The 24216-nt window shown below is 33.8% G+C and overlaps 2 protein-coding genes across 12 annotated transcripts in view; one reads left to right on the top strand and one right to left on the bottom strand.

The window, feature by feature from the left end:
• The window catches only part of LOC136030527 (DNA repair protein RAD50-like), a 227783-nt gene that overhangs the window by 105966 nt on the left and 97601 nt on the right, over nucleotides 1-24216 (top strand). For 9 of the 11 annotated variants that reach the window (XR_010618325.1, XR_010618324.1, XM_065709563.1 and 6 more), the window contains one exon: nucleotides 2680-2835. The exons of 1 other annotated variant lie outside the window; for it this stretch is intronic. Coding sequence is in view for 8 of the 10 variants with exons in the window: in XM_065709563.1 (XP_065565635.1) it covers nucleotides 2827-2835 (9 nt within the window). In the remaining 2 variants the exon portion in view is untranslated. The remainder of the gene's footprint in view (nucleotides 1-2679; nucleotides 2836-24216) is intronic. One more of the 11 variants, XM_065709561.1, reaches the window with a different exon arrangement.
• Nucleotides 69-17441, bottom strand: LOC136030529 (MORN repeat-containing protein 4 homolog). The gene is made up of 4 exons (XM_065709570.1): nucleotides 17291-17441; nucleotides 12758-12941; nucleotides 7354-7463; nucleotides 69-517 (listed from the first exon to the last, which is right to left on the bottom strand). Exons 1-4 carry the CDS (start codon nucleotides 17298-17300, stop codon nucleotides 363-365), a joined length of 459 nt encoding a protein of 152 aa, XP_065565642.1. The 5' UTR covers nucleotides 17301-17441; the 3' UTR covers nucleotides 69-362.

Raw genomic sequence — 24216 nt, 5'->3', positions numbered from 1 at the left:
AACACTGCTTTTAAAAAAATTCAGAAAAAAAAATTCCTTTGAATACGTCTTGAAAAAAAAAGACAACATTGACTATGGGACTTTATATATTAAATAAAACAGTCTAATTTATTAATTCAAATTTAAATAAAATCTTGCCAATGGGAAAAATGAATTTTTCAGTTTTTTTTCTGAAACAAAAGCAAACTGGTATTTCACCATACTAATACACTGTTTAATTTTTTGATGGGCGGATTTGACAACCCTTACTTAAGCGAATGTTCAATTTTTGTCAGAACCCTAATTTGAAAATGAAAAAATTTAGGAAAATTAGAAAATTTGAAAACCAAAATTTTTTCATTTCAAAATTTAAATGAATAAATTTAGTCTTCGTCACAAAGGGCTCTTGCAGTCATTGCTACTTTCTGAGCTTTTTGTATTGTATCGCCACAGTTCATCCGTTTCATAAAGCGACAATCTTGAAAGTACCCTTCGTTCCTTGGAAAGCCATTACTGCCATCAGAAAACGTTACTAGCCCTGAAAGACATAATTGAGAAAAGAAAGAATTAGTACCAAATGGTATTGAAGTAGTAAGAATTTGGTGTTGGAATAAACCAAGTAAATTTTCTTGAAAATAACCCACAATGCATTCAATTTTACAAAAATAGCAGTGGAGAATGGCTCTATCCGGGTAAATATCCCGGCTCTATCCGGGCTCTGAAAGAAGGTACGGAGCAAAAATAAAACTACCAACAAGGTCATTTTAGATTCACTGAGACAATTTTTTTTTTACTGAAACTGGCAATCTTCTTGATATGTTTGAGTCATGCCATATTTATTCCCTTTGTGTTCACATGGAATTTACTTTTTCACAAATATTCCAGCTGATTGGATTAAAATCCAAGTTCCAGACTTAATTATAATCACGAGTGGATATTTCTCATGTGTAATCCCAGAGTTAGTTCTTTCCTAAAAAGTAAAGAAAAAAGTTTTTTCAGCCGAAATTGAGGAGCAACATTAAAACTTAGAATGAACTGAAATCATTACATATATATGGAGGGCTGCCCCCTTTTTGATATTTCAAGTTTTACGCTAAAGTTTAAATTTTTCCCAATTCTATAAGAGCAACTTTTGAAAAGATGTGGATGTTTAACTGAATAAGAAGCCTTTTTTAAGTAATTTATTTAAAGATGTAGCTTTTTTGATGAAAGTAAAGAGAGAGAAAAAATAGACTTGGGACGAATAACTATTCTTGCTTTGCAGTTTTCCTAGCATACAATTGCAATATTGGAACACATAAACTGACTTGCAATATCTCCCTAAATTTGTGGAACTTGAAAAATTTGTGCTTTATTGAAACCTGATCACACTTGAGATAAAATTTGTTGATTTTGGAACCCTTAAACAACTGCTTAAAGCTTTATAAATTAGTTTGTTTTTCTGCAGCGTATTTATTTTTTGCTTTTGATCATTTTTTGTTGCATGGATTTTGTGTTATCAGTGAAGCACTGGCTTTTCAGAAATCTACAAATTTAGGGAAATATTACAAGTCAGTTTATTAACAGCGAGGCAATAATTTTTGTTAGTTTTAAGTTTTAATTATACTTTTACTTTTATCAGAAAAACTTAATGTTATTATAATTATTTGCCCGCTTTTAAGTTAAAAAAATATACAGAATAAACTTTACACAAAGGTTTTTGTTTTGAGGAAATGAAACTAAAGATGTCGTATGAGTTTTTGGTTAAAATAGGATACTATAAATTAATAGAATTTTCTTGAAATCCCCCTTATGCTTTCCGTACAATAATCTGTAGTTTTCCCAAACGAAGAGTCCAAGGTGTATATATGATCATCGATAACTTTGAAAATTTGAACATAAAAATGGTGAAGATGTTTATAATATGTATGTTTGATGTTCGAAAACGTTTATTAAATAATGTCGCACACAAAAAATATAGATTTAAAAAATCAAAGAACTTGGAGATAAAATTGAACTTGAAGAACTTGAAGGGAAAATGGAGAATTTGAAGGTAAAATGATGAAGATGTTTATAATATGTATGTTTGATGTTCAAAAACGTTTATTAAATACTGTCGTACGCAAAAAAATATAGATTTAAAAATTTGAAGAACTTGAGGATAAAATTAAACTTGAAGAACTTGAAGAGAGAATTGAGAATTTGAAGATAAAAACGGCGAAGATGTTTATAATATGTATGTTTGATGTTAAGAAACGTTTATTGAATACTGTTGTGCACACAAAATATAGTTTTAAAAAATCGAAGAACCTGAAGATAAAATTGAACTTGAAGAACTTAAAGAGAAAATGGTGAATTTGAAGATAAAAATGGCAAAAATATTTATAATATTTATGCTTTATTTTCGACAATGTTTACTAAATACTGTCGTAAACAAAATATATAGATTTTGAAAATCGAAGAACATTAAACGAATTTTAGATGCGTAGTTAATATATTTTACTAAAATTTATTTGATTACTGTCATAATTTTAAAGTTGCATTACTCTGGAAAATTATCAGCTTCTCAGAAAAAGTATGGTTTCAATATTCTTGCTTCTTACGCTTCAACAATTAAGGAGGACTAAAATCATTTGACAATAAAAGCGTAAAAGGAACAACTTAAGGCAAAAAGAAAACTATAAAAAAATACTTGAAGTTTTATTCAGTTGTATTTTTAAGTGAAGAAGCACAACGTAATTCACCAGTTGGGACCAAAGAAGATATTATACTTTTTTATCTTTGTGCTACCGAATCAATTCTAATTTTTACCCTAACGGAGTCTATGGCTGTGTTGAACAAGAGATAAGGACGAGGAGAAAATTACAAATGCTCAAGGTAAGAGTGTTTTCAAGATGTGTCATTTTTTTAATTCTGATAAGTTTTTATGGCACTTGGTATTAACCATGTAACATATAGCAATCGCAAATTCTGTCGGTCTGTCTGTCGTTCTGTCGGTCCCGGTTCTGCTACTTTAGGCACTTCCAGGTAAGCTAGGACGATGAAATTTGGCAGGTGTATCAGGTACCGGACTACATTAAATTAGAAATAGTCGTTTTCCCGATTTGACCATCTGGGGGGGGAGTAGAGGGCCTGTTAATTCGGAAAAAATAGAAAAAATGAAGTATTTTTAACTTACGAACGGTTTATCAGATGTTAATGAAATTTGATATTTTGAAGGATATCGTGTCTCAGAGCTGTTATTTTAAATACCGACCGGATCTGGTGACATTGAGGGAGAGGTGGGAGGGGGAAATCTAAAATCTTGGAAAACCCTTAGAGTGGAGGGATCGGGATGAAACTTGGTGGGAAAAATAAGCACAAGTCCTAGATACATGATTGACATAACCAAAACAGATCCGCTCTCTTTGGGGTAGTAGGGGGGGGGGTGTAATTATGAAAAATTAGATAAAATGAGGTATTTTTAACTTACGAACGGATCTCAATGAAATTTGATATTTAAAAGGATATCGTATCTCAAAGCTCTTATTTTAAATCCCGACTGGATCTGGTGACATTGGAGGGAGTTTGGGTGGGGGAACCTAAAATAATGGTAAACGCTTAGATTGGAAAGATCGGGACGAAACTTGGTGGGAAAAATAAGCAGAAGTCTTAGATACGTGATTTATGTAATTGGAACAGATCCGCTGTATTGGGGGAGGGTGGGGGGCTTAATGCTGAAAAATTAGAAAAAATGACGTGTTTTTAACTTACGAAGGAGTGATCGGATCTTCATGAAACCTCATATTTAGAAGGACGTCGTAACTCAGATCTCTTATTTCAAATCTCAACCGGATCCAGCGTCATTGGGGGGGGGGGGCAGTTGGGGGGACGGGAAATGATCCAGCGTCATTGGGGGGGGGCAGTTGGGGGGACGGGAAATCTTAGAAAATATTTAAAGCGGAGAGATCAGGATGAAACTGGATGGGAAGAATAAAAAGCTGTCTAAGATACGTGACTGACATAACCGGACCAGATCTTCTCCCTTTGGTGGAGTTGGGGAGGGGGTAATTTTTAAAAATGAGGTATTTGTAAGGAAATGGTGACCAGATCTTAATGAAATTTGATATTTAGAAGTATCTTGTGCTTTAAAGCTCTAATTTGAAATTCCGACCAGATCCTAAGACATTGGGGGAAGTTGGAGGGGGTAACCGGAATTCTTGGAAAACGTGAAAATTGGGGTATTTTTATCTTACGTATAAGTGATCGGATCTTAATGAAATTTAATATTTAGAAGCAATTCATGTCTCAGAGCTCTTATTTCAAATCCCGACCAGATCTTTGGACACTGGGAGGAGTTGGAGAAGGAAATCTTGGAAAACACTTGGAGTGAAAGAATCGGAACGAAGCTTGGTGGATAGAATAAGCAAATGTCCTTGATACGTGACTGACGTAACCGTACCGGATTCACTCTCTTTGGGGGAGTTGGGGGGAGGGGTTCAGTGATTTAGCGAGTTTGGTTCTTCTGGACATGCTAGGACGATGAAAATTTGTAGGCGTGTCAGGGAGCTGCACAAATTGACTTGAAAAAGTCGTTTTCCCAGATTCGACCATCAGGGGGGCTAAATGGAGAGGAAAAATTAGAAATAATTAGGTATTTATAACTTACGATTGGGTAATCGGATCTTAATAAATTTTGATATTTAGAAGGACATCGTGACTCAGAGCTCTTATTTTAAATCCTGACCGGCATTAAGCCTCTGATTTTCCTTTTAAATCAATCTATTGATTCTTAGAATTTTGTTAGAGCTCATACCATATGAGCTCTTGGCTCTTAGCTCTTCTTGCCTCGTCACAAGTGCTATATGAGCTCTTAGCTCTTGTTTTGTATTATTCTGTCTATAATTAATTGAAATAATATTTACCATTTGTGGACCAGCTAAAAGAAGCAATTTTTCTCGCTAAACAATATTTTTTTTAAGCGTTTTTAAACTTCTGGTTATTTTTGGATGTAGTTTCCTCTTTACTTGGCTGTTAAATGGGCTGATATGAGTAGCCCACTTAAATGGTGCTTGAATGAAAAACTCGATCTCTTAGAAATTACAGAAGCATTTCAATTTTTAGAATAACTAAAAACCAAATCAACAGAAAATTTTTATAAGAATAATTGTTAGAATCTTGATTTTGAAAATAGTATCTAAAAATATTAAGTTCTTTTAAATGTTTTAGATATAACAAATTTAAGGGAAGAAATATCGTTTCTGTTTCTGATGCAATTTCAAGTTTTAATGGTCGATTTAAAACAATAAATCCTACCGTCCTCACTGATCTATTTTGAAGTACTTGTAGGGGTTTTATATGTGTATTAAGGTGTTAAGGTAATGAATTGTGCAACAATTCAAAAAAGAAGCAATTTAAAGGATGGTAAGTTATGCCCAAAATTGAAAATAGAAAACATTTTCAGTCGATGCATCGACCCAAAAATGTTTTAAAACTTTACCATTAAATGATCAATATTATTTCGAAATGAAGAAAAAAGATTAAGAAAACTCCTAAATAAGGACTTGATCCGAGTTTACGGATTGTATGATCACCAACCTGAAAGTACTTAAAAGAACTTACTTTAGTAACCTATTTTGAACGACTGAAAACCGTAAATTTGAGTTTTTATAAAATTTTGCAATAAACTGTTGAAAAAAACCATTGATTAAGTGAGCTAACACTTATAATGAAACTTTCAATCAACATAGATGAATCTATCACTTTTAAAAGATATAGCTGTGTCATCTGCAAATAGAATTGAAAGACCAATACTTTCCAGCACACTTTACGGAGGAACATTAATAAATATCACAATTAAAAGCAGACCTAAGGCTGAACCTTGAGAAACACCAATATTTAGGACCAATGAAAAACACCACTTTTATAGGCTATTTAAAGGCTATTTAAGTTAGGCAGATTTCCATATGAATCTACCGCTACTCTGTGTCCATACAGGACCAGTTTCATTGTTGTTTTTTGCATGCTACCAATGCAGTTTATTTCCTTGTGTAAAATTCCTTCAAAAATTTTTATCCCCACGGAGAATTCTCTCAGTTGAAAATCCTCTAACGCTGCAGAAACTCACCCCCTCCCCCCCCCCCAAAAAAAAATGTATATTCCTCAATAACAAATACTATGTTTTAATAAAAGGCAAATTGCATAAACTATAGTCCATCCACCTTGGGGCTATGGGGGGTCTTGGGACTGCATTGCTCTGGGGTTTACTTGAAATACATTATTGTGTTAAATGATCTTGATAAATAATAATAAATATTCTCTATTTACGATCTTAAGTTTTGAATGTGTCCCACTAAATCATGTGAATGATACAGTTACAGCAAGTCAATAGTGATTAGAGTTTCTCTATCACAAGGCCCATCCCCCCATCTAAACTTTGTTTTTATGGTAGTAAAAAGTAGAAAGTGCCTTTTTGAATAGTAGAAAGGACAAGTAAACATGTCTTCTGTAAAGAAATAACCCTCAACTTTCCTTGGGAAGGAGCTGTAAATTATACCAATTGTCCGATATTTACATTTACGCTTTATAATGAAAAATGGTTATATTTCTGATCACAGGTCTACAAAAAAGTGGAAAGCATTAAATTTTGATGAGGGGCTGAACTAAAACAAAGGGTACTAAGTACATCGAAGTTGTCAAAATGGCTTGTCTGCAATATTTGAGTAACGGATAAGGGTATTAAGTTGAAACTTCAAGTGAATATTAAACAGGATATTAAACTAAATAATGGGTAAGTGTATCTACAATAACTTAGAAAAGATGAAGGGTATAAAATTTAAACTTTATAAAAATAATTACGGGGATGTTGAACTAACTAAAAAGACACCATGGACATTCAGGCAGTCAAAATGGACTCTTTCAGGGTTTCAAAAACTTAACCAAAGAAACAGACACCATGGGTGCAGCAAAGGAGGGGGGAGACTTTCCCGCCACTAAATTTCTTATGTGTCGGTGTAGAATTTAGCTCATCTCTTAGCTTATGTTTTTAATTTAATTTAGGTTTTTTGCTTTTTTTGCCGGCATACTGCTCGATTTTGTCGGTACAATCCTTAGACACCTCCTCCAAATTCAAACTCTATTTGCATCCCTGAAAGACACCAAGATAACATAAAAGCACACATAATAACTATTTTAAAATTAAACTAAGAAACTAAAATTCAGTTAGTATATAGTATTTTTTTCAAAATTGGAAGTCAAATCATTATTTAGTTAATATAGAACCGTCCTATTAGGATAAAGTAATTTATGGCTCTTGATATAAGGGCATTAACCAAATACATCCAAACACGTGATTAAAATTATCCATGTGATTGATTTCTTCTTTTGAACACTCGTTTATAAGAAAAAAAAACTTACCTCTTCCCCAAATGCGCCCACCTCTGAATTCACCTTCAAATCTCATTCCGTCCGCCCTCCAAAAACAACCATGACCGTGAAACCATCCTTGACTGAATTCTCCTTCATATCTAAAAAACAACAAATTCTGGAATTGTTTCTGTATAAAAAGTTATTACCACCAAAACTTTCGTTTTGAAATCTAAGGCTTTTAGCAGACTATTGCCTTAAAACTGAGTCAGATTATATATGAACTGGAATAATTAGCTTAAAATTAATGGTTTTAAGGCCTTGGTTAAATCCCCTTTCATGTGAAAAGGAAATTCCAGGGTTTTTTCATAAGAAATGTTGTTAGTACCTAGAGTTAGATTTTAAAGTCCAGGGTATATATCGTTATAAAACGTAAGCAAGCCTCCGAATAAATCATTAGTAGAATCTATTTTAAGGTTTTGTTAGCTTTGTTTAATATCATTTTTTTTAGTGAATTTTTATACAATAATCGACACGGCGGAAACATTACTATCTAAGCCTATTTTGGTAACCTATACCTCTGAAAATTTCCCGAAAGTTTTAATCTTTTTCTTGACATGGACACATCTTTTTCTTTTAGTCTAACTTGGTAATAAAGTTGCTGTGAAAATGAGAAAAGACTAGTCTTTTTTTACCCATACTAGGAAGGAGGAGTATATCCTATAGTAGGAAGGGGGATTATAACCCTTCCTACTTGCAACCAAGGGTTGTCAGTCGTGAAGTGGGATGATGCTCTGCAATTGTTCCCATAAAAGTATAATCTAACCGCAGACTGTTTCCACCCACAGACACTCATCCACTAATAACTCCCTTGGAAATCCCTCCCTCCTTGTAGGCAATTAAACCTTAGAAATTCCTCCCACATGTAAAAGTGAGCAGCAAAAGGAAAAGTAACACAAATAAAAAGAATTAAGAAAAGATGGAATTTTTGTGCATTCCATCTACATTCCAAAATATAGGTAGCATAAATGATGAAGAATATTATATGGTACTTGTTGATATATTTTTACTTCTATTAGTTCTTTTAACTCTTTTTTCTGGAGGGGGGGGGGCTAAGCTTTCATAGTATGGCACCGAAGAAAATAAGTTGCTTGTTTATGTATAAAACTACCACAAATCACTATTAATAAATAAATGAAACCCAAAACTAACAGAAATGACCAGAAAAAAATTGTACCTGACTAAAAATAGAAAACAAAAACAAAAAAAACGTGTATTTTCAGTTTAATATCCATTTTCTGATATCTATTTCTTATAGTTTTCTTACTTCTTCATTTGTTAAAGTTCAAAAGTGTTTTCTGTCTTCAAACTGTCCTAATATTCCTCCCCCTCTTTACAGCCCGAATTATATATTTCCCACCTATTCTGTCACTTGTCTTTGTCTTGTCTCGCGCTAAGCTGAATGAAACTAACAAAGAAACCGGTTTGTTCTCTAATTTTACGCTGCAGGAACTTATTTGAGGGGTGTATAATATATAAGTACCAAAATTCCTTCGCATTACGGAAAAAAAATTTCAATTAAATTCTCAAATTTGGAAAGCCTTATTTTCCACGGGGGGTATTTTCTGGGGGGAGGGTTATTTTTTGCGAGGTGGGTGTATTTTCTATGGGGTATTTTCTGCAAGTTGGTATTTTCAGGGAGATCTCGGGAGGTATTTTCCATGAGGAGGGTATTTTCCGCCAGTGAAGGGGTATTTTCCGGGGAGAGGGTGTAATAGCTGGGAGGGAAGACACACAGAAATGTTTAGACACCTGATTTATCATTGGGAAAGGGAGAATATTTTATCCTGGGTGTGTAAGAACAAGGCAAGGGAATTAAGGTGAAAATTCAAGGAATTTTCCGAATTTTCACAAAGATGTTGAACTAAATCAAGAGACATTAATGTGTATCAAGGTAATCAAAAGGGTAAATCTACAATATCATGTGGGCTGCTAAGAATTAATTCGAAATTTTCAGGACCACTATTGCTGCTACTACTGTGATTTTAACTGTAAATACTTGCAACTGCAACTATTTGTAAATAAAACTATGACTACTTACCGACTGCTTACAAATTTGACTACATTGCAACTTTAAGCACAACTATATGCAGCCAATATTACTTGTAATCTCCTCCTAAATACCTCGCTCTTTATGCTAAAGTATTTTTGAAACCCCTCATGTGCTTAATAGTCTCTGTTTGTTTTAAGTTTTAAGGCTAATCCTTTCTTTCAATTGAAAAAAAACTTTTTATGTTTATTTTTCCATTGTTTTTTTTATAGTAATGCTAGAGCATCCTGCACACTTTTCATTGAGTTTCTCTTCCCCCATGACATATTCCTCCAAGGAGAGATCCTCCTACATAGCCCCTTCCCACAACCCAACCCCCCAAACCAAAAGAATCCCCGTGAAAACGCCTGTACACTTCCCAATAACCATTACTGTATTTACATACAGTAATGGTTACAGTCCCCAGGGACTGGGGGGGGGGGGGTTAGTAATCCACAAAGACATAGTTATTATTGTTTTTGACTATGCGGAAAAAATGGCAATCTCAAAATTTTGATCCGTTGACTTCAGGAAAGAATGAGTGTGGGAAGGGGCCTAGGTGCCCTCCAAATTTTTTGGTCACTTAAAAAGAGCATTAGAACTTTTCATTTCCATTAGAATGGGCCCTCTTGCGACATTCTAGGACCACTTGGTCGATACGATAACCCCTGGAAAAAAGAAAAAAAAACAAAAACAAACAAACAAATAAACACGCATCCGTGATCTGTCTTCTTGCAAAAAAATACGAAATTCCACATTTTTGTAGATAGGAGCTTGAAATTTGTGCAATACGGTTCTCTAATACGCTGAATGTGACGGTGTGATTTTCCTAACTTTTGATGACAAAGACTAAATTTGATGAAACTTATATATTTAAAATGAGCATTAAAATCTGATTCTTTTGATGTATCTTCTAGCATGAAAATTCTGATTTTTAGAGTTTTGTTTACTATTGAGCCGGGTCGCTCCTTACTACAGTCCGTTACCACGAACTGTTTGACCACGAACTGTTTGATAGACATGGGTATCGCACTATTCATTTATTCATAATTTGAATAAATTTTGACTATTTAACATTTAATTTGCTGTACTAAACTCCTAATATACGTGATTTATTGAAATATTATGTAGGATTTCTAACTAAATTCATTTGTTAGTTGACTCGCCTATTAATGTTAATAAATAGCATTGATATGAGTGGCTCACATAAAACCAAAACATATTCTGCACATTTAAAACTTTAGTATATTCAAAAAATTAGATTTAAAGTTAAAATTCTTATCCTATCCGTTTAAAATCCGAAAAATCTGTGCAATTCTTGCCATCACTATGGTAGAAACCTAAATTAATTAAAAATTGTCAGGGATACAATTAGAAGGGAAAATTGACTCCTAGATTTTAAAATTATATTCCGCTTTGTATCTTTGCTTGAAAAACTCTCGCGACCCTCGGTCTCCCATTTCTGCATAATAAAACTGATAACAATAGAAAAAAGATTATGGTTTGGTACCGCTTATTCGTGCACAAAAAATTTCTGAATTGTGAGAAAAATAAGGATATTTTGTTTAAATTCACTCTATTTTATTATTTAGTGGATGTTTTGTACAGCATTCTCATGCAGAGAGCAGCGCCACAAGTGGCGCTGGTGTTGTGTTACATGCGACTAATTTCGGTAGTAATTCTTAGCATACATTGTGTTTTTATTCAGTTCATTTCCCCCCTCATACTCCGCTAAATTCCCTCAAAATTTCACAACCATGCCTTTAGCCTTAGATGTTGCAGCTAAACGACTGTCCTTAACGACTAGTAGCAGTAGTATGTTGTCCTTTGGTCAGTTGAACATCCCTCATCAAGTCCGTAAAGTTTTAACTTAATACTATAAATCGCCACTATGATACTGTCGATATGCATTATTGGTATAATGTACACCCAAAGTCTGTTTAATTTCGAGCGACTTTCCTTTCGACATTTCACATAATTTGTCTCTTAATACTCTTAGTCGAGTATTAGCCGCAATAGAAATAGAAGTAATAGTATTAGTAGAATAAACATGTTGCCTTTTGGCAAATATATCGCCCACTCATAAATTCCCAGAAATTTCCAAATTAAAACCCTAAGCCATTTTCTAATTTAATTCGACTTTCCGAATAGTATTCTCTTTAGTATTTACCTTCACACCCTTAGTCCTAGTAGAGCCTTGATCAAATTAGTAGTTTTAGTGGCTGTAGCAGTAGTGTTGAGTTTAAAGTAGTAGTAGAAGTAGTTGCAGTAGCATTAGTAGCAGTAGTAGTATGTTCATATTGCCTTTTGGTCAGTTGAACATCTCTCTTATCATACCCTGGAAGTTTCGGCTTCATACTGTAAGCCGTTCCTTAGGTATTGCTTATATACCCTTTTTGATAATCTGAATGCACTTATTATGTATTGCTTTAGTTCAACTTTCCCCTCAACATTTACTCAAATTTCACCCCAATATCATCTGTCCTAATAGAAGTTACTACAGAAGCAGTAACTGTAGTAGCAGTAGAAGTCGTGGCACGAGTATCAGTAATAATAGTAGGGGTGGTAGTAGTGTGCAAATAACGCCTTTTTGGTCAATTGATCATCTGCTTTGTCATTCGCTGATAGTTCCAACCTAATACCCAGAGTCACTTCTAAGTTACGCCTCTTTACAAACTGTATGTACAAAATGTGTTTTGATTTAGTTCAACACTTCCTTCAACATTCTCCAAAAGCTTTACCTGAGTGTCCTTGTTCTTTTTAACATCAAAGGTTAAACATGCCCCTTTCCAAATAAAAAGTACTGTATGTAAACAATGGGAGAATTAAACAATTTGCAGCCTTTGCCCCGAGGGCTCAGAGGTGGGGTGATAGACATCCTCAAAGATACAGTTTCTGAATCTTTCATTTATGTTAAGAAAATAACTATCTCATAATGTTGATTTGATGTATTTAGGGAATTAACGGGCGTTGGAGGGGGACTGGGGGCCCTCCAATCATTTTTGATTATTAAATACACCACTATAACTTTGGATTCTCAATCGAATGAGCTCTTTTTTAGGTTTCTATGATAACTTCCCTTATGCGAAGTACCTTGGGAATATATATATATATATATATATATATATATATATATATATATATATATATATATATATATATATATATATATATATATATATATATATATATATATATATATATATACATATATATATACTATATATATATATATATATATATATATATATATATATATATGCTATATGTGCATATATATATACAATATATTGAGCACATTTTACTTTTTACTTAGGTAGCCCAATTGCGTTGGGTATAATCTTTAGAGTAAATGAGAAAACATACTTAGCTCCATCTGGGAACTTCATGATTCCTAGACCAGAACACAATCCGTTCTGAAATCCTCCATCATATGATGTACCGTTCGCAAACTGAAGGTGCCCTAAGCCAGATTTCTGACCCCTACCATCCCATTCTCCAATATACAGGGTAGAATCTTCGTATTTGAAGCTGCCGTACGTAACTGAACCTGAAAAATAGCTGCTAGCTTACTTAGCTTGGTCATTACTTAGCTTAGCCATTACTTAGCTTAGCCATTACTTAGCTTAGCCATTAATTAGCTTAGCCATTACTTAGCTTAGCCATTACTTAGCTTTGAAAAGTTCTTAAGAAAAAACTAAATTTTATGAATCGCTTGAGATTTTGGTTATGAATAATTATGTTTATATTTAGAGCATTCTACTCAGGTATTTTTTGGCCAATTATGCTGTTATCGTTTTTTTCATCAATAGTTTATTTGATAATTGTTTTTGCTACTTTTTTTGCACATCTCTTACGTTCAGTTTTAAGGAAATAATTAGTCATATAAAAAAAAAATACCACAGACATAATTTAAAGAATTCCGCCATCACTTCATAGGTGTTCATTCTTGTATCTGGACAAAGATTTTTCGAAGCACTCAAGAATGGGGAGTCAGCCGTATTAATTTGATCAGGAATGTTCTTTAAGGTTCTCAAGCAGGCTCCCCATATGAGGGAAATGGTGATCACTGTCCTATTGCTTGTAAAGTCTGTTTTGCTGTGATTAGCCGGAAGAGTAGTAAAACAATATGTCCCTACCGTCCCTATATATTGGAATTTGTCTGTTTTTTATTGTCATCATCAAAATATTAAACTGCAATCGATCATCTCCCTTCCCACACATTTTGATTAATTGACTTCTTCCCCAAGAGCATCACCAAGTTAGATTGCACAAAGCCTCCACTCATACTGAAGGTCATAGGGACTTCTTGCTGTCTAGTTCTAAGTCGGCTTAAGCACTTCGGTGTAGACTTGAGAAGATTTGTTGATCCCTGTCCTGTTGTTGTATCTGGGATCATTGCTTTTCCTGAGGCCAAAATAATTTCAACGATTTAAAGAACATGAAAATTGGAACTAGGAATGCTATGAAGTTGAAAAAAGACTTTTGTATTGACATTTTTACTGACGAATTCAGACAATTCGAAATCGACTTATTAGGAGTTTCAGAAACTCATATCCTAGGGGTAGAAATTATGAAATTAGGTGATATAGAATTTGTTTACTCAGGCAGGATGGATGTCGTACATAGACAGGGAGTAGGGCTTATGATGAATAAGGAAGCTACTAAGTCTTGTTTAGTCTAGGAAAGTATTGATAATAGAATAATAATTGTTCATTTTATGACAAAAAAATTTCAGGGTGCCAGTTATAGTAGCATATGCCCCTGTTGAACCGACTGACTGATATACTAGTGAATCAGATGAATTTTACTCACAGTTACACAAGCTAAAACCCATGGTCCCAGGTATAAATATGGTGTTTTTAATAGGAGATTTCAACTTCCAGGTCGGTAGAAATAGGGATAGATAATTCTGCAATTTTTCTGGGGATAACAATCTAGTTTTAACCAATCCGGTGTTCCATCATAAAACGACCCATCAGTTGACATGGTTATCCCATGATGGTAAGACAGCAAGCCTAATTAATTATGTTACAGAAAACCGAAGACTGGCAGGATCGATACAAGGTACAAGGGCATTTAGGAGTGATGTTGTTAGTGTTAAAAGTAAAGATCTAGTAATTTCTAGGGTTAATTTAAAGCTGAAATTTCGAAAGGGTAACTACCTCCCTGGAATTTTTAATGCTGGTAGAATCCAGGATTAGAATTTAAGAAAAGCTCTCCGGAAAGAATTAAACACTAAACTTGAGAGTTTAAAATATGACATCGTCGAAGATTGTTGCAATAATTTTAGAAAAATAATTTGCGAAGTTGCTAATGGTGTCTTAGTAAAGAAAGTTAAGACCGTAGCTAGGAAAATTAGGGAAAAAGCGTTTTATTTAATAGAGAGGAGAAGGGGTTTGTACAAAAATTATCTGAGTGATAGATCATATTAAAACGAAAGGAATGTAGAAAAAAGTGGAGAAAGCATTAAAAATATGAACTAAGGAGACATGAAGAGGAGGCCACTGATAAAAATGTTGAGGATCTGGAAGATACAGCTAGACGGCATAATAGTAAAATATTGTACTGGGATGTTAATGAATTGATAGGGAGTAGTCAATCCAGACTTGCACCAGTTAAAGATAGGAACGGGGCCATAATTAGCGATTAGGAAAGAGTGACGGAGAGGTAGGCGGAACATTTTGAGAATGTGCTAAACCAAGATACAGTTGCAGGAAAAGATATAGAGGAAAATGAAAAAGTTTTTGATACCTTGGATGTGACCTAAGATTTGTTTTGTGAAAATGAATTACCAAAAGTACTAAAAGGATTAAAGATTAATAAGGCTTCAAGTGCTGATAGTGTGGTAAATGAGTTTCTTGAATGTGGTAGCTCTGAGGCTGGAAATAAGCTACTGAAGATTATGAATATGATTGTTGAATAAGGGGAAGTACCTAACAATTTTAGGAAAACCTTAATTAAACCACTGTATAGAAAGGGTGATAAGAGTGAGTGGCTTAACTATCGAGACTTTAGTTTGCCTCTGTAGGCAGCAAATTACTTAGTATTGTGATACTTTTTAGACTAAGAGATGCTGTAGACAAAGTTTCAAGAGAATACCAGTGCGGTTTTAAGAAAGTTAGAGGATGCATCGACCAAATTTTTACTCTTAAGCTAATAACTGAGAAGTGCCTTAGTCTTCAAATACCTTTCGTCCTTAGTTTTATATATTATGAGGAAGCGTTCAATTCTGTTGATAGAAGAGCTTTAGCAAAGTTCTTATCCTTATATGTTATACCAGACAAATACATTAAAGTGATTAGCGCTATGTATGAGAATGATATTTCTTCGGTTAAGGTAGGAAATAAGGCTAACAGCTGGCTTTTTATTAAATTAGGAGGTAAGCAGTATCGTGTTCTACCCCCCTTTATATGGATCATTTGATTGTCTTTGTCTTAAGGAGCACATGAAGGGTAATGGGAAACCACGGAATCAAATGGGGAGGAGAAAATCTCCTAGACTTAGATTATGCTGATGATTTAAGCATCCTAGATGAAAGTTTGAGCAAAATAAATCCACTATTTGAGGTTTTGCGAATTCAGGGTTCTAGAATAGGTTTGGAAATTAATGTTAAGAAGACTAAATCACTAAACCTTGGAATAAGTGAAGATGAAAAGGTTATGTTGGGTAACAGAAAGATTGATCATGTGGGCCGCGTCACTTACCTTGGTAGTATTATTAGTAAAGACGGTGGGAGTAGTGAACATGTCAAAAGTAGAATAGCCAAGGCTTAGGGTGTTTTTTCACAATTAAAAAAGTTTAGAAGGAAATGAAGATAAATCAGCAAACCAAGATTAGAATATTGGAAGGTACAGTTATGACAGTGGTCAAATATGGCTCTAAAGCTTTGGTGCTCCAAAAAGCGGATGAAGATTTACTAGATGTTTTCCAGAGGAATTGCCTATGGAATGTTCTGGGTACCCGGCAGACTAATCGTATTTCAAACAGTAGGCTGTACAAAAAGTTTGGTTCAATCCCGCTTTCAAGGGCTATAATGAAAGAAAGGTTGAGATGGTTAGGGCACATTCTGTGAATGAAGGATGACAGACTGCCGAAGATTGTCGTTTTTGGCAAACCTTCTAGGTTTGCCAAAATGGAAAGCCAGTAGTCCTCATCGTGGTTGGGAGGATGTCATAAAGAAAAATTTAAAGGACGGGACCTTTTTTGAGGGTGTAAAAAGGGAGGCTTTGAACAGATTTAGATGGAAGAGGGGTGTGCGTAACTGTGTTGGTCTCTGGCGGTTTGTTGCTGCGATGAATTATTATTATTAGTAGTAGTAGTTGAGGGATATTCTCATTGAAGAGTGAAAAACAACAAGATTGGCCTACCTCATTGATTTGAGAAAACAAGTTTGACCCCCAGACATTTTATGAATTGAAACCTTCTAGCTTCTCCCCCACCTTTCTTTAGACAATTTCATATTTATATAATTGTGTTTTGTTGTGAAGAAATTTTTTTCGTCTATGTAATTTTCACTTTCAGTTGAAAAAACTTGCTTTTTGTTTGCTGTCCGGAAAAGTACACTTTGTGAGTGTTCATCTTCCTTTTTTTCTTCATATTAAAAAAAGTATTTTGAGAAACTCGTACAGAAATTTTTAACGCATATATTTCAATAAAAACCCGTTAAATAAATTGAGATAATGTTAAATAGTGATGTTGAGAAGAAAACAGAAAATGTTGTAAATATTTTGAGAGGGGTATTGACCCCCTTTTAATCACATTTTTACAGGTAAAACCAGTCAAGGTAATTAAAATAATTTAAAATAATAAAATTAGGGAAAAAAAGAAAATACTTCCTAAGCAGAGCCCTTTTTTGTGAGCCAGTGATCTGATCAAAACTATCTAAGAAATATTTACCTGAAGACATAGTAGACCGAATTCCCCTGAACAATTCCAGATTATAACTGCTGGGAAATGTGAAGCAGTAAGGAAGGCTTTAGTAAGGCTTCACGGACTCCATTAGAGACACAATTGATTTTCACCTTCTTCTTTTTTCTTTTTATCATAATATACGAGCTCTTGGATATTCCCTTGAATCAATACATTTAAATAAATCTATGCACGCAAAATTACCAACTATCAAATATATATATCGATAGATCTTAACTATTAAGAAAAAGAAGAAACATTGCGAGAAATTTGAAGTTTTTCGCTTTGCCCATTGTTGCCCGCTTTGCCCTTTTTTACCCGCTTTGCCCATTTTGAAGTTTATCGGAAAAAAGTGATTTTTTTATAAGTCATAATATAAATTGAATCATAGAATCTTATTGAACATTTTTGTTAATCTTCGTGTTAAATCGTAATATAAATTTTACTTATAAAAAAAAAATCTTGTTGTTCATGATGAGGGACTGTTTGTGCCCACATAGAGTTTTTGATCATGATTATTCCAATGGTGCAATTTTCATTTTTTGTGAAACACTCCTAAAATGTTAAAATATTCAAGAAGCAAATATAATGAAAATATACTTTCTTACGACAAGTTCAAATTCTTAACAGTATCGTTGCAGAAAAACAGCCGCAATAACAAAATTAATTTCGGTAAATTACCTTAAATACAAATCTTAATTTTTTTAGCATCCTTAGGGCTTCTAAAGGCTGTATATGTTTCGTATAGAATAATTTTTCATAAGTAGGCTAATTAGTTATTCTACAATTCCTCAAAGAAACCTAGGATAAATGTACTTAGGTATTAAAAGGGAAATTTATCGGTGGATACGAAGTAAAATCTTTCTTTAATATCCTGCTTCAGAAAAACAAATATTGACTACAATAATATATTCACCTAAGTGGGATCAATATCTTTTCGTATGGTTATTCTGTATAATTTTGAAACAGAAAAAAGGGCGAAAATAAATTTTTAAACTGCAAATTTTCTATGAAAGTAAAGAGTGAAGTAGAAGTTTAAAAGGAGTAAAAATTACTGCTTCGTAATTTATGCAACATATATTTGAAAAGCTGCTTCAAATAAGTTGGATCCTGATATTTTTGGATCCTGATATTTCTGCATTTATAGAATTTGAAATAAAAAGGACTTTACTGAAAAACCAAAATCAATGCAAAAAAACATGATTAGAAGTAAAGTAACCTGAAGAAAAAATGACTAATTTAAAAGGCTCTATATAGTCAATTACTGTGCATGAAATCGGACTGCTGTACAATCTTAGCCCTCTAAAAATATAAACATCAGAGAGGGTACATTTGTTTGGAAATTAATAGTTCCAGTTTACTTTTTAAGAGTCAAAAGTAACCTAGAGACAAAAACGCTAATTTATAAAGCTATCTATAGTTAATTACTTGGCATGAAAATCGAATTATGTACAAATTTAGACCTAAATATAAACATCAGAGAGTGTTCATTTGATTGGAAATTGAAAGCTCTAGTTAACTTTTGAAGAGTCAAAACTAACCTGGAGAAAAAAAACACTAATTTATAAAGCTCTCTATAGTCAATTACTGGGCATGAAATCGAACTGCTGTCCAATCTTAGCCCTCTAAAAAAAAACTCAGGAAAGCCTAGTTTTCAGTACATCGGGTCTAAGGCAACTGAGCAGAGCGAGAAAGCAATTCGTACAAATATAGTACATATAGTAAGGTGCGGGACGTCTGAAAAAGAAAGAATTCAGAACCGAAGCAACTTTAAAAAGAGAATAGTATAAACTAGAATGAAAAAAAAAAATCAATCTCAGTATATAAATTCTGCTGGTTTGTTTCTTCTTCAGGGGTGATTACATTGAACCTATAGTCGTAGAAATTGAACAGAAAACGCAAGAGAACACTATATTTAAGAGCCTAAAACAATCGAATCGTACCTAGATCCACTTTGTCTTAAATTGTCTGCCGTGGAGCTCATCAAACAGTTCGTCGTAACGAACTGTAAGGAGCGACCCGGCTCAGTAGTAACCGAAACCCCAAAAAATGGAACTTTATACCAATAGTTACATCCAAAGAATTGGATTTTAATGCTGATTTTAAATATATAAGTTTCATCAAGATCAGTTATACCCATCAAAAGTTACGAGCCTGAGAAAATTTGCTTCATTTTAGAAAATAGGGGGAAACGCCCTTTAAAAGTCATACAATCTTAACGAAAATCACACCATCAGATTCAGCGTATCAGAGAACTTTATTGTAGAAGTTTCAAGCTCCTATCTACAAAAATGTGGAATTTCTTATTTTTTGCCAGAAGAAAGATCACGGATGCGTGTTTATTTGTTTTCTTGGTTTTTTTTTGTCTTTTTGTTTTTTTTCTAAGGGTGATTGAATCAACTGAGTGGTCCTAGAATATTGTGAGAGGGCTCATACTAACGGAAATTAAAAGTTCTAGTGGCCTTTTTAAGTGACCAAAAAATTGGAGGCCACTTAGGCCCCCTCCCACGCTCATGTTTTCCCCAAAGTCATCAGATCAAAATTCTGAGATAGCCATTTTATTGGCCATAGTCGAAAAACCTAATAAATATGTCTTTAGGGACGACTTATTCCCCCGCAGTCCCTGTGGGAGGGGCTGCAAGTTGAAAACTTAAACCTGTGTTTACATATAGTAATGGTTACTGGGAAGTGTACAGTTGTTTTCAGGGGGACTTTTTTGGTTTAGGGGGGAGAGTTGTGGGGGAGGGGGTTACGTGGGAGGATATTTCCATGGAGAGACTTCTCATGGTAAAAGAAAATTTCAATGAAGGGGGCGCAAGATTTTCTAGCTTTATTTGAAAAGACAATGAAAAACTAAATAGGAAAAGTTTTTCTACTGAAAGTAAGTATCGGCATTAAAACTTAAAACGAACAAAAATTATTAAGCATATGAGGTGTTTACCTCCTCGTTATACCTCACTCTTTCCGCTAAAGTATTTTTAGTAATTTCAACTATTTATTCACCGTCTTTGTGATTCAGAGGTCATTCTTAAGGAATTGGGACACAATCTAAGCTTTAGTGTAAAGAGTGAGGTATCGACGAGGGTTGAACCCCCTCATATACGCAATAAGAACATACGAATATAGAAGTTCGTTACGTAAGTTAATTCGTAAGTTACGTATATTTTTTACCAATGAAAACGTTTGTAAAAAATTAAAAGTTCTAGTTGCTTTTTTAAGTAATCAAAGACTTGGAGGGCAACTAGGCCTCCTCCTTCGCTTCTTTTTTCTCATAATCTTTCGATTAATTGCAATTAATTAATATGCAAATTTCATTTAATTGTTTTTGTGCGGAGAGCCAAGATCAAAACATGCATTAATTCAAAAACGTCCAGAAATTAAATTAAAAAAACAAGTTTTTGTAAAAGTAAGTAAGGAGTAACATTAAAACTTAAAACGAACAGAAATTACTCCGTATATGAAAGGAACTTTTCCTCCTCAACACCCCGCTTTTTACGCTAAGGTTTCTTACTGATTTAAAAAGTAGATTTAAGAGAAAGGGTCAAACTTTAGCGTAAAGTGCGAGGCATTGAGGAGGAAAAGTCCCTTTATACGGAGTAATTTCTGTTCGTTTTAAGTTTTAATGTCGCTCCTTACTTACCGTTACAAAAACTTGTTTTTTTTTATTTAATCGTGGTAAGACTTTAACTTATTTAAGCGTAACATGGTAATTTCAAGATAGGTACTTTAATCAGAGACTTGGATTTATTGAAAAGAATATCTTCTTTTTTATTAAACATTTAATGGTAACAAACTATTATCCCTATGACAAATAATTGCGAAAAATAAACGTTTTAGATGGGATTGAACAAAAAACTACATTAAAAATTGCATATAAAGTAAATTACAAACAAATTTGATTTTTTTTTATTTTGTTGAAAGGAAAGAGTGACAGTTAAGCTCAAAATGGATTTGCCAAATATTTCGTTTGTGAAAACTTCAAACAAGCTTAGGGATAGAATGAGGCTCTCACCAGTAGGATGGCAACGGAAACTGTGAGGTTTACCATTTTACCAAACTTTAACATTAATCTACCAAGATTTTTATTATTCTACAGTTAATTTTTCCAAGCTTTACAATTTAAACAAGCTGATAAAATGAAAAGCAATGCAAAAACTTCCAACAAAGAATAACAACCCTAAATACGAGGAGGGGTGTCCTCTATAATTTTCTATATTTTGATACACTTTCATTAATTTTAGCCTCCCTCTTTACAACTTCCCAGGAAGTTCTTATTTCCCTTACGACATTTGGAGGCAGCCTTCTTTTCGTTTGGCACTAAACAGTTGCCCGAAAAGGACAATCCTGGCCGACCTGTCATACTTCATCAGCACGTGCATTAGAAAGTGCTCTAGAAATTTCAAACTTTTTCTCATCATAGTTCTAGAAAAGTGGGATTGACCCGCATTTCTATACCGATTACAGGTTGGGATAGTGTCAGTCAGTCGGGTAATCAATATAATCTGTAGGAAATTTGACTGGAGAGCATCTAGCAAATCCTCCTTATCAGAGCTATATCAGACAAGTTTCATCGCCGTAGTTTCAGTCGTGAGGATGTTCTGGAGAGTAAAATATAAAGTAAAATATAAACAGATTCATTAAAAAAAAGTACATTGCAAACAAAGTTTCTTCTTAAGACCAAAAATAAATTTTTCTTGAAAATTGCTCCCCCTAACTCCTTCTCCTTTATTTCTTCTTTTAGTTCCAGATTCGTTTTAGCATACGTAAGGATTTCAGACTTAAGTTTAAAACTCAAATTCCTGAATTAAAATGGTTTGTTCTTCTTAAATCAAAAACGGCAAGAAATTGAAAGTATTTCAGGTCTAGTATGCTAGTCACTAGGCTATCACAGATTAAAAGCATTATCAATAGTAAAAGCATGCATATCTTACCCATTAGTTGGTTAAACATACCACTCACTGCAGCAGCAAGCTACCTGAGGCAAACATAGCTATGCACTCTCTTCTTTCATCCCAATCAATTGAAAGTCTAACTCTTTACACCCTACAAAGAAGTGTTCATTTCCCTTAAACCGTTCTATTCTAAACAGTTGCCCAACAAGGAAAATCTTGGTCAATCGGCCTTGCTTTATCAGCAGAGCATATCCTGGCCATCTTAAGCTTTTTCTCAGAATATAATCCTTGAAAGTATAACTCAATAGTGGGTATAGAGTTAGTCAATTGGGTTGGCTAACCAATATAATGTTTGGGAAATTTCTATGGAAAACAACTAGCAAATCCTTCTCCATTGCCTGTCATATCTGTTGCCTCTGTTTTGAGAAGGTTTAGAAAGTACGCGTTGCACAGTAAAATAGGAAGGAGATTTGTTAGACATTGTAAGCTCTTTTAGCCAAATTCCTTATTCATAAAAAAGAAACGTCCTAAAATAATAAAAAAAATACTCCAATGAGTTAAAACAAGTCACGATAAAAAAAATCCATGTTTTCCAAAAATCTTTTCAAAATTTCATCTTTTCAGTCTTTCAAATTTAAAAACTACTTTTCTAAAGTGTCGAGCAAGCTGCTTTTGTCTCCAGCTTCTTGGTTACGACATTCCAAAGTTGTAACTTATTCATTGATTTTTATTTGGAGATAATCTACATATGACTTAAGGCATATAATTTCTTCTTTGCTTTCTTTGCCTCTCTCTTTTAAAGATGTCATTTCTAACATCGCTGCTTTTAGGTGATGCCTAAAATATTTTTTTTTTAATTTGCTCTTCAATCTCTTTTTCCGTCCTTCTTATTTCTTTTTTAAGCTCCAGATTCTTTTTAGTGCATTCAAGAGTTCTGGATTTAAGAGAGGGATTTTATAACCCATTCTTTTCAAAATATCCTTTTTTCTACTATAGACTCGTGTTTCGCACGATCAATTCGTAATACTGTCTTTCTAACTGGTTTTAATTCATCAATTTGGTTCACGGCTTCATCTTCTTTGTCTGTCGCATTGATAAGTATTTTTCTGAAGCTTCGTTCAAAGAGCTTTTAGCTGCAACTTTTTGTTTAAGATATTCCGAAGTTGTCTCTAATTCGTTGACTTTCATTTGAAGATACGCAACATAAGATTTGAGGCATAAAATTTCCTCTTCGTATTTTTTAGCAATTTCTTCCTTCTCTTTCAAAATTCAACAACTTTCCGTATTCAAATTAGTAGCTTCCTCTTTTAAAGACGACACCTCAAACAAAGCTTCTTCGAGACGAGAATCATTTTCCGAAATAAGCTCTTCCTTCTCCCTTTGAATACTTCTTACACATATGTCTTTGACTAAGACGTCTTGCAAAAGTAATATAGTTTCTGTCTTCAATCAAGTTGTATCCTCCGTTAGAAAAGTGTTTTCTGTGAGAGCTATGTTCAGTTGATCCTCCATATTGGCTGGTCTTTCATTTTCCCTAAAAAATGTCTCGTTTTCAGTTTGCAATCTAGTAAGTATTTTTTTCAATAGTGACACTTAAATTAAAGCAGCAGCAAGTTGAGTTTTAGCTATATCATGATCAGTTCAAGAGGCAATGTCGGTAAAACAAATTAACAAAAGAAATTAAAAATAGATCGGTTCAGTACTCTACAAAGTCTAAGGCTTTGTCACGCGAGTGACGTCTTAGAAGATGTCTAATTTCTAGTAATTATGTTGAGTTATAAAATTAGCAACCTATGATATTAGTAGGAGCACAAAAATCATCTATAGGCAGAGAGGTCCTGTATCATCGACACCACGGTTGCAGTGCGGGGTCATTTTATTGGGGTGGGAAGGGGTTTCTGAATTGTTTCGTTTTCGTATCAAAGGAATAGTCGTAGAAACTTCAAAAATATAATTAGGGTTGGGAATTAGATGTTCTAGTCCCCTTTTTAAGAGTAAAAGTGGTTGGGGGCAGCTGCCCCT

Source organism: Artemia franciscana, chromosome 8, assembly GCF_032884065.1.
Source record: "Artemia franciscana chromosome 8, ASM3288406v1, whole genome shotgun sequence".
Taxonomy (NCBI): domain Eukaryota; kingdom Metazoa; phylum Arthropoda; class Branchiopoda; order Anostraca; family Artemiidae; genus Artemia; species Artemia franciscana.
Note: the sequence above shows the minus strand (reverse complement) of the source record. Positions and strands in the feature narration are given on the sequence as shown.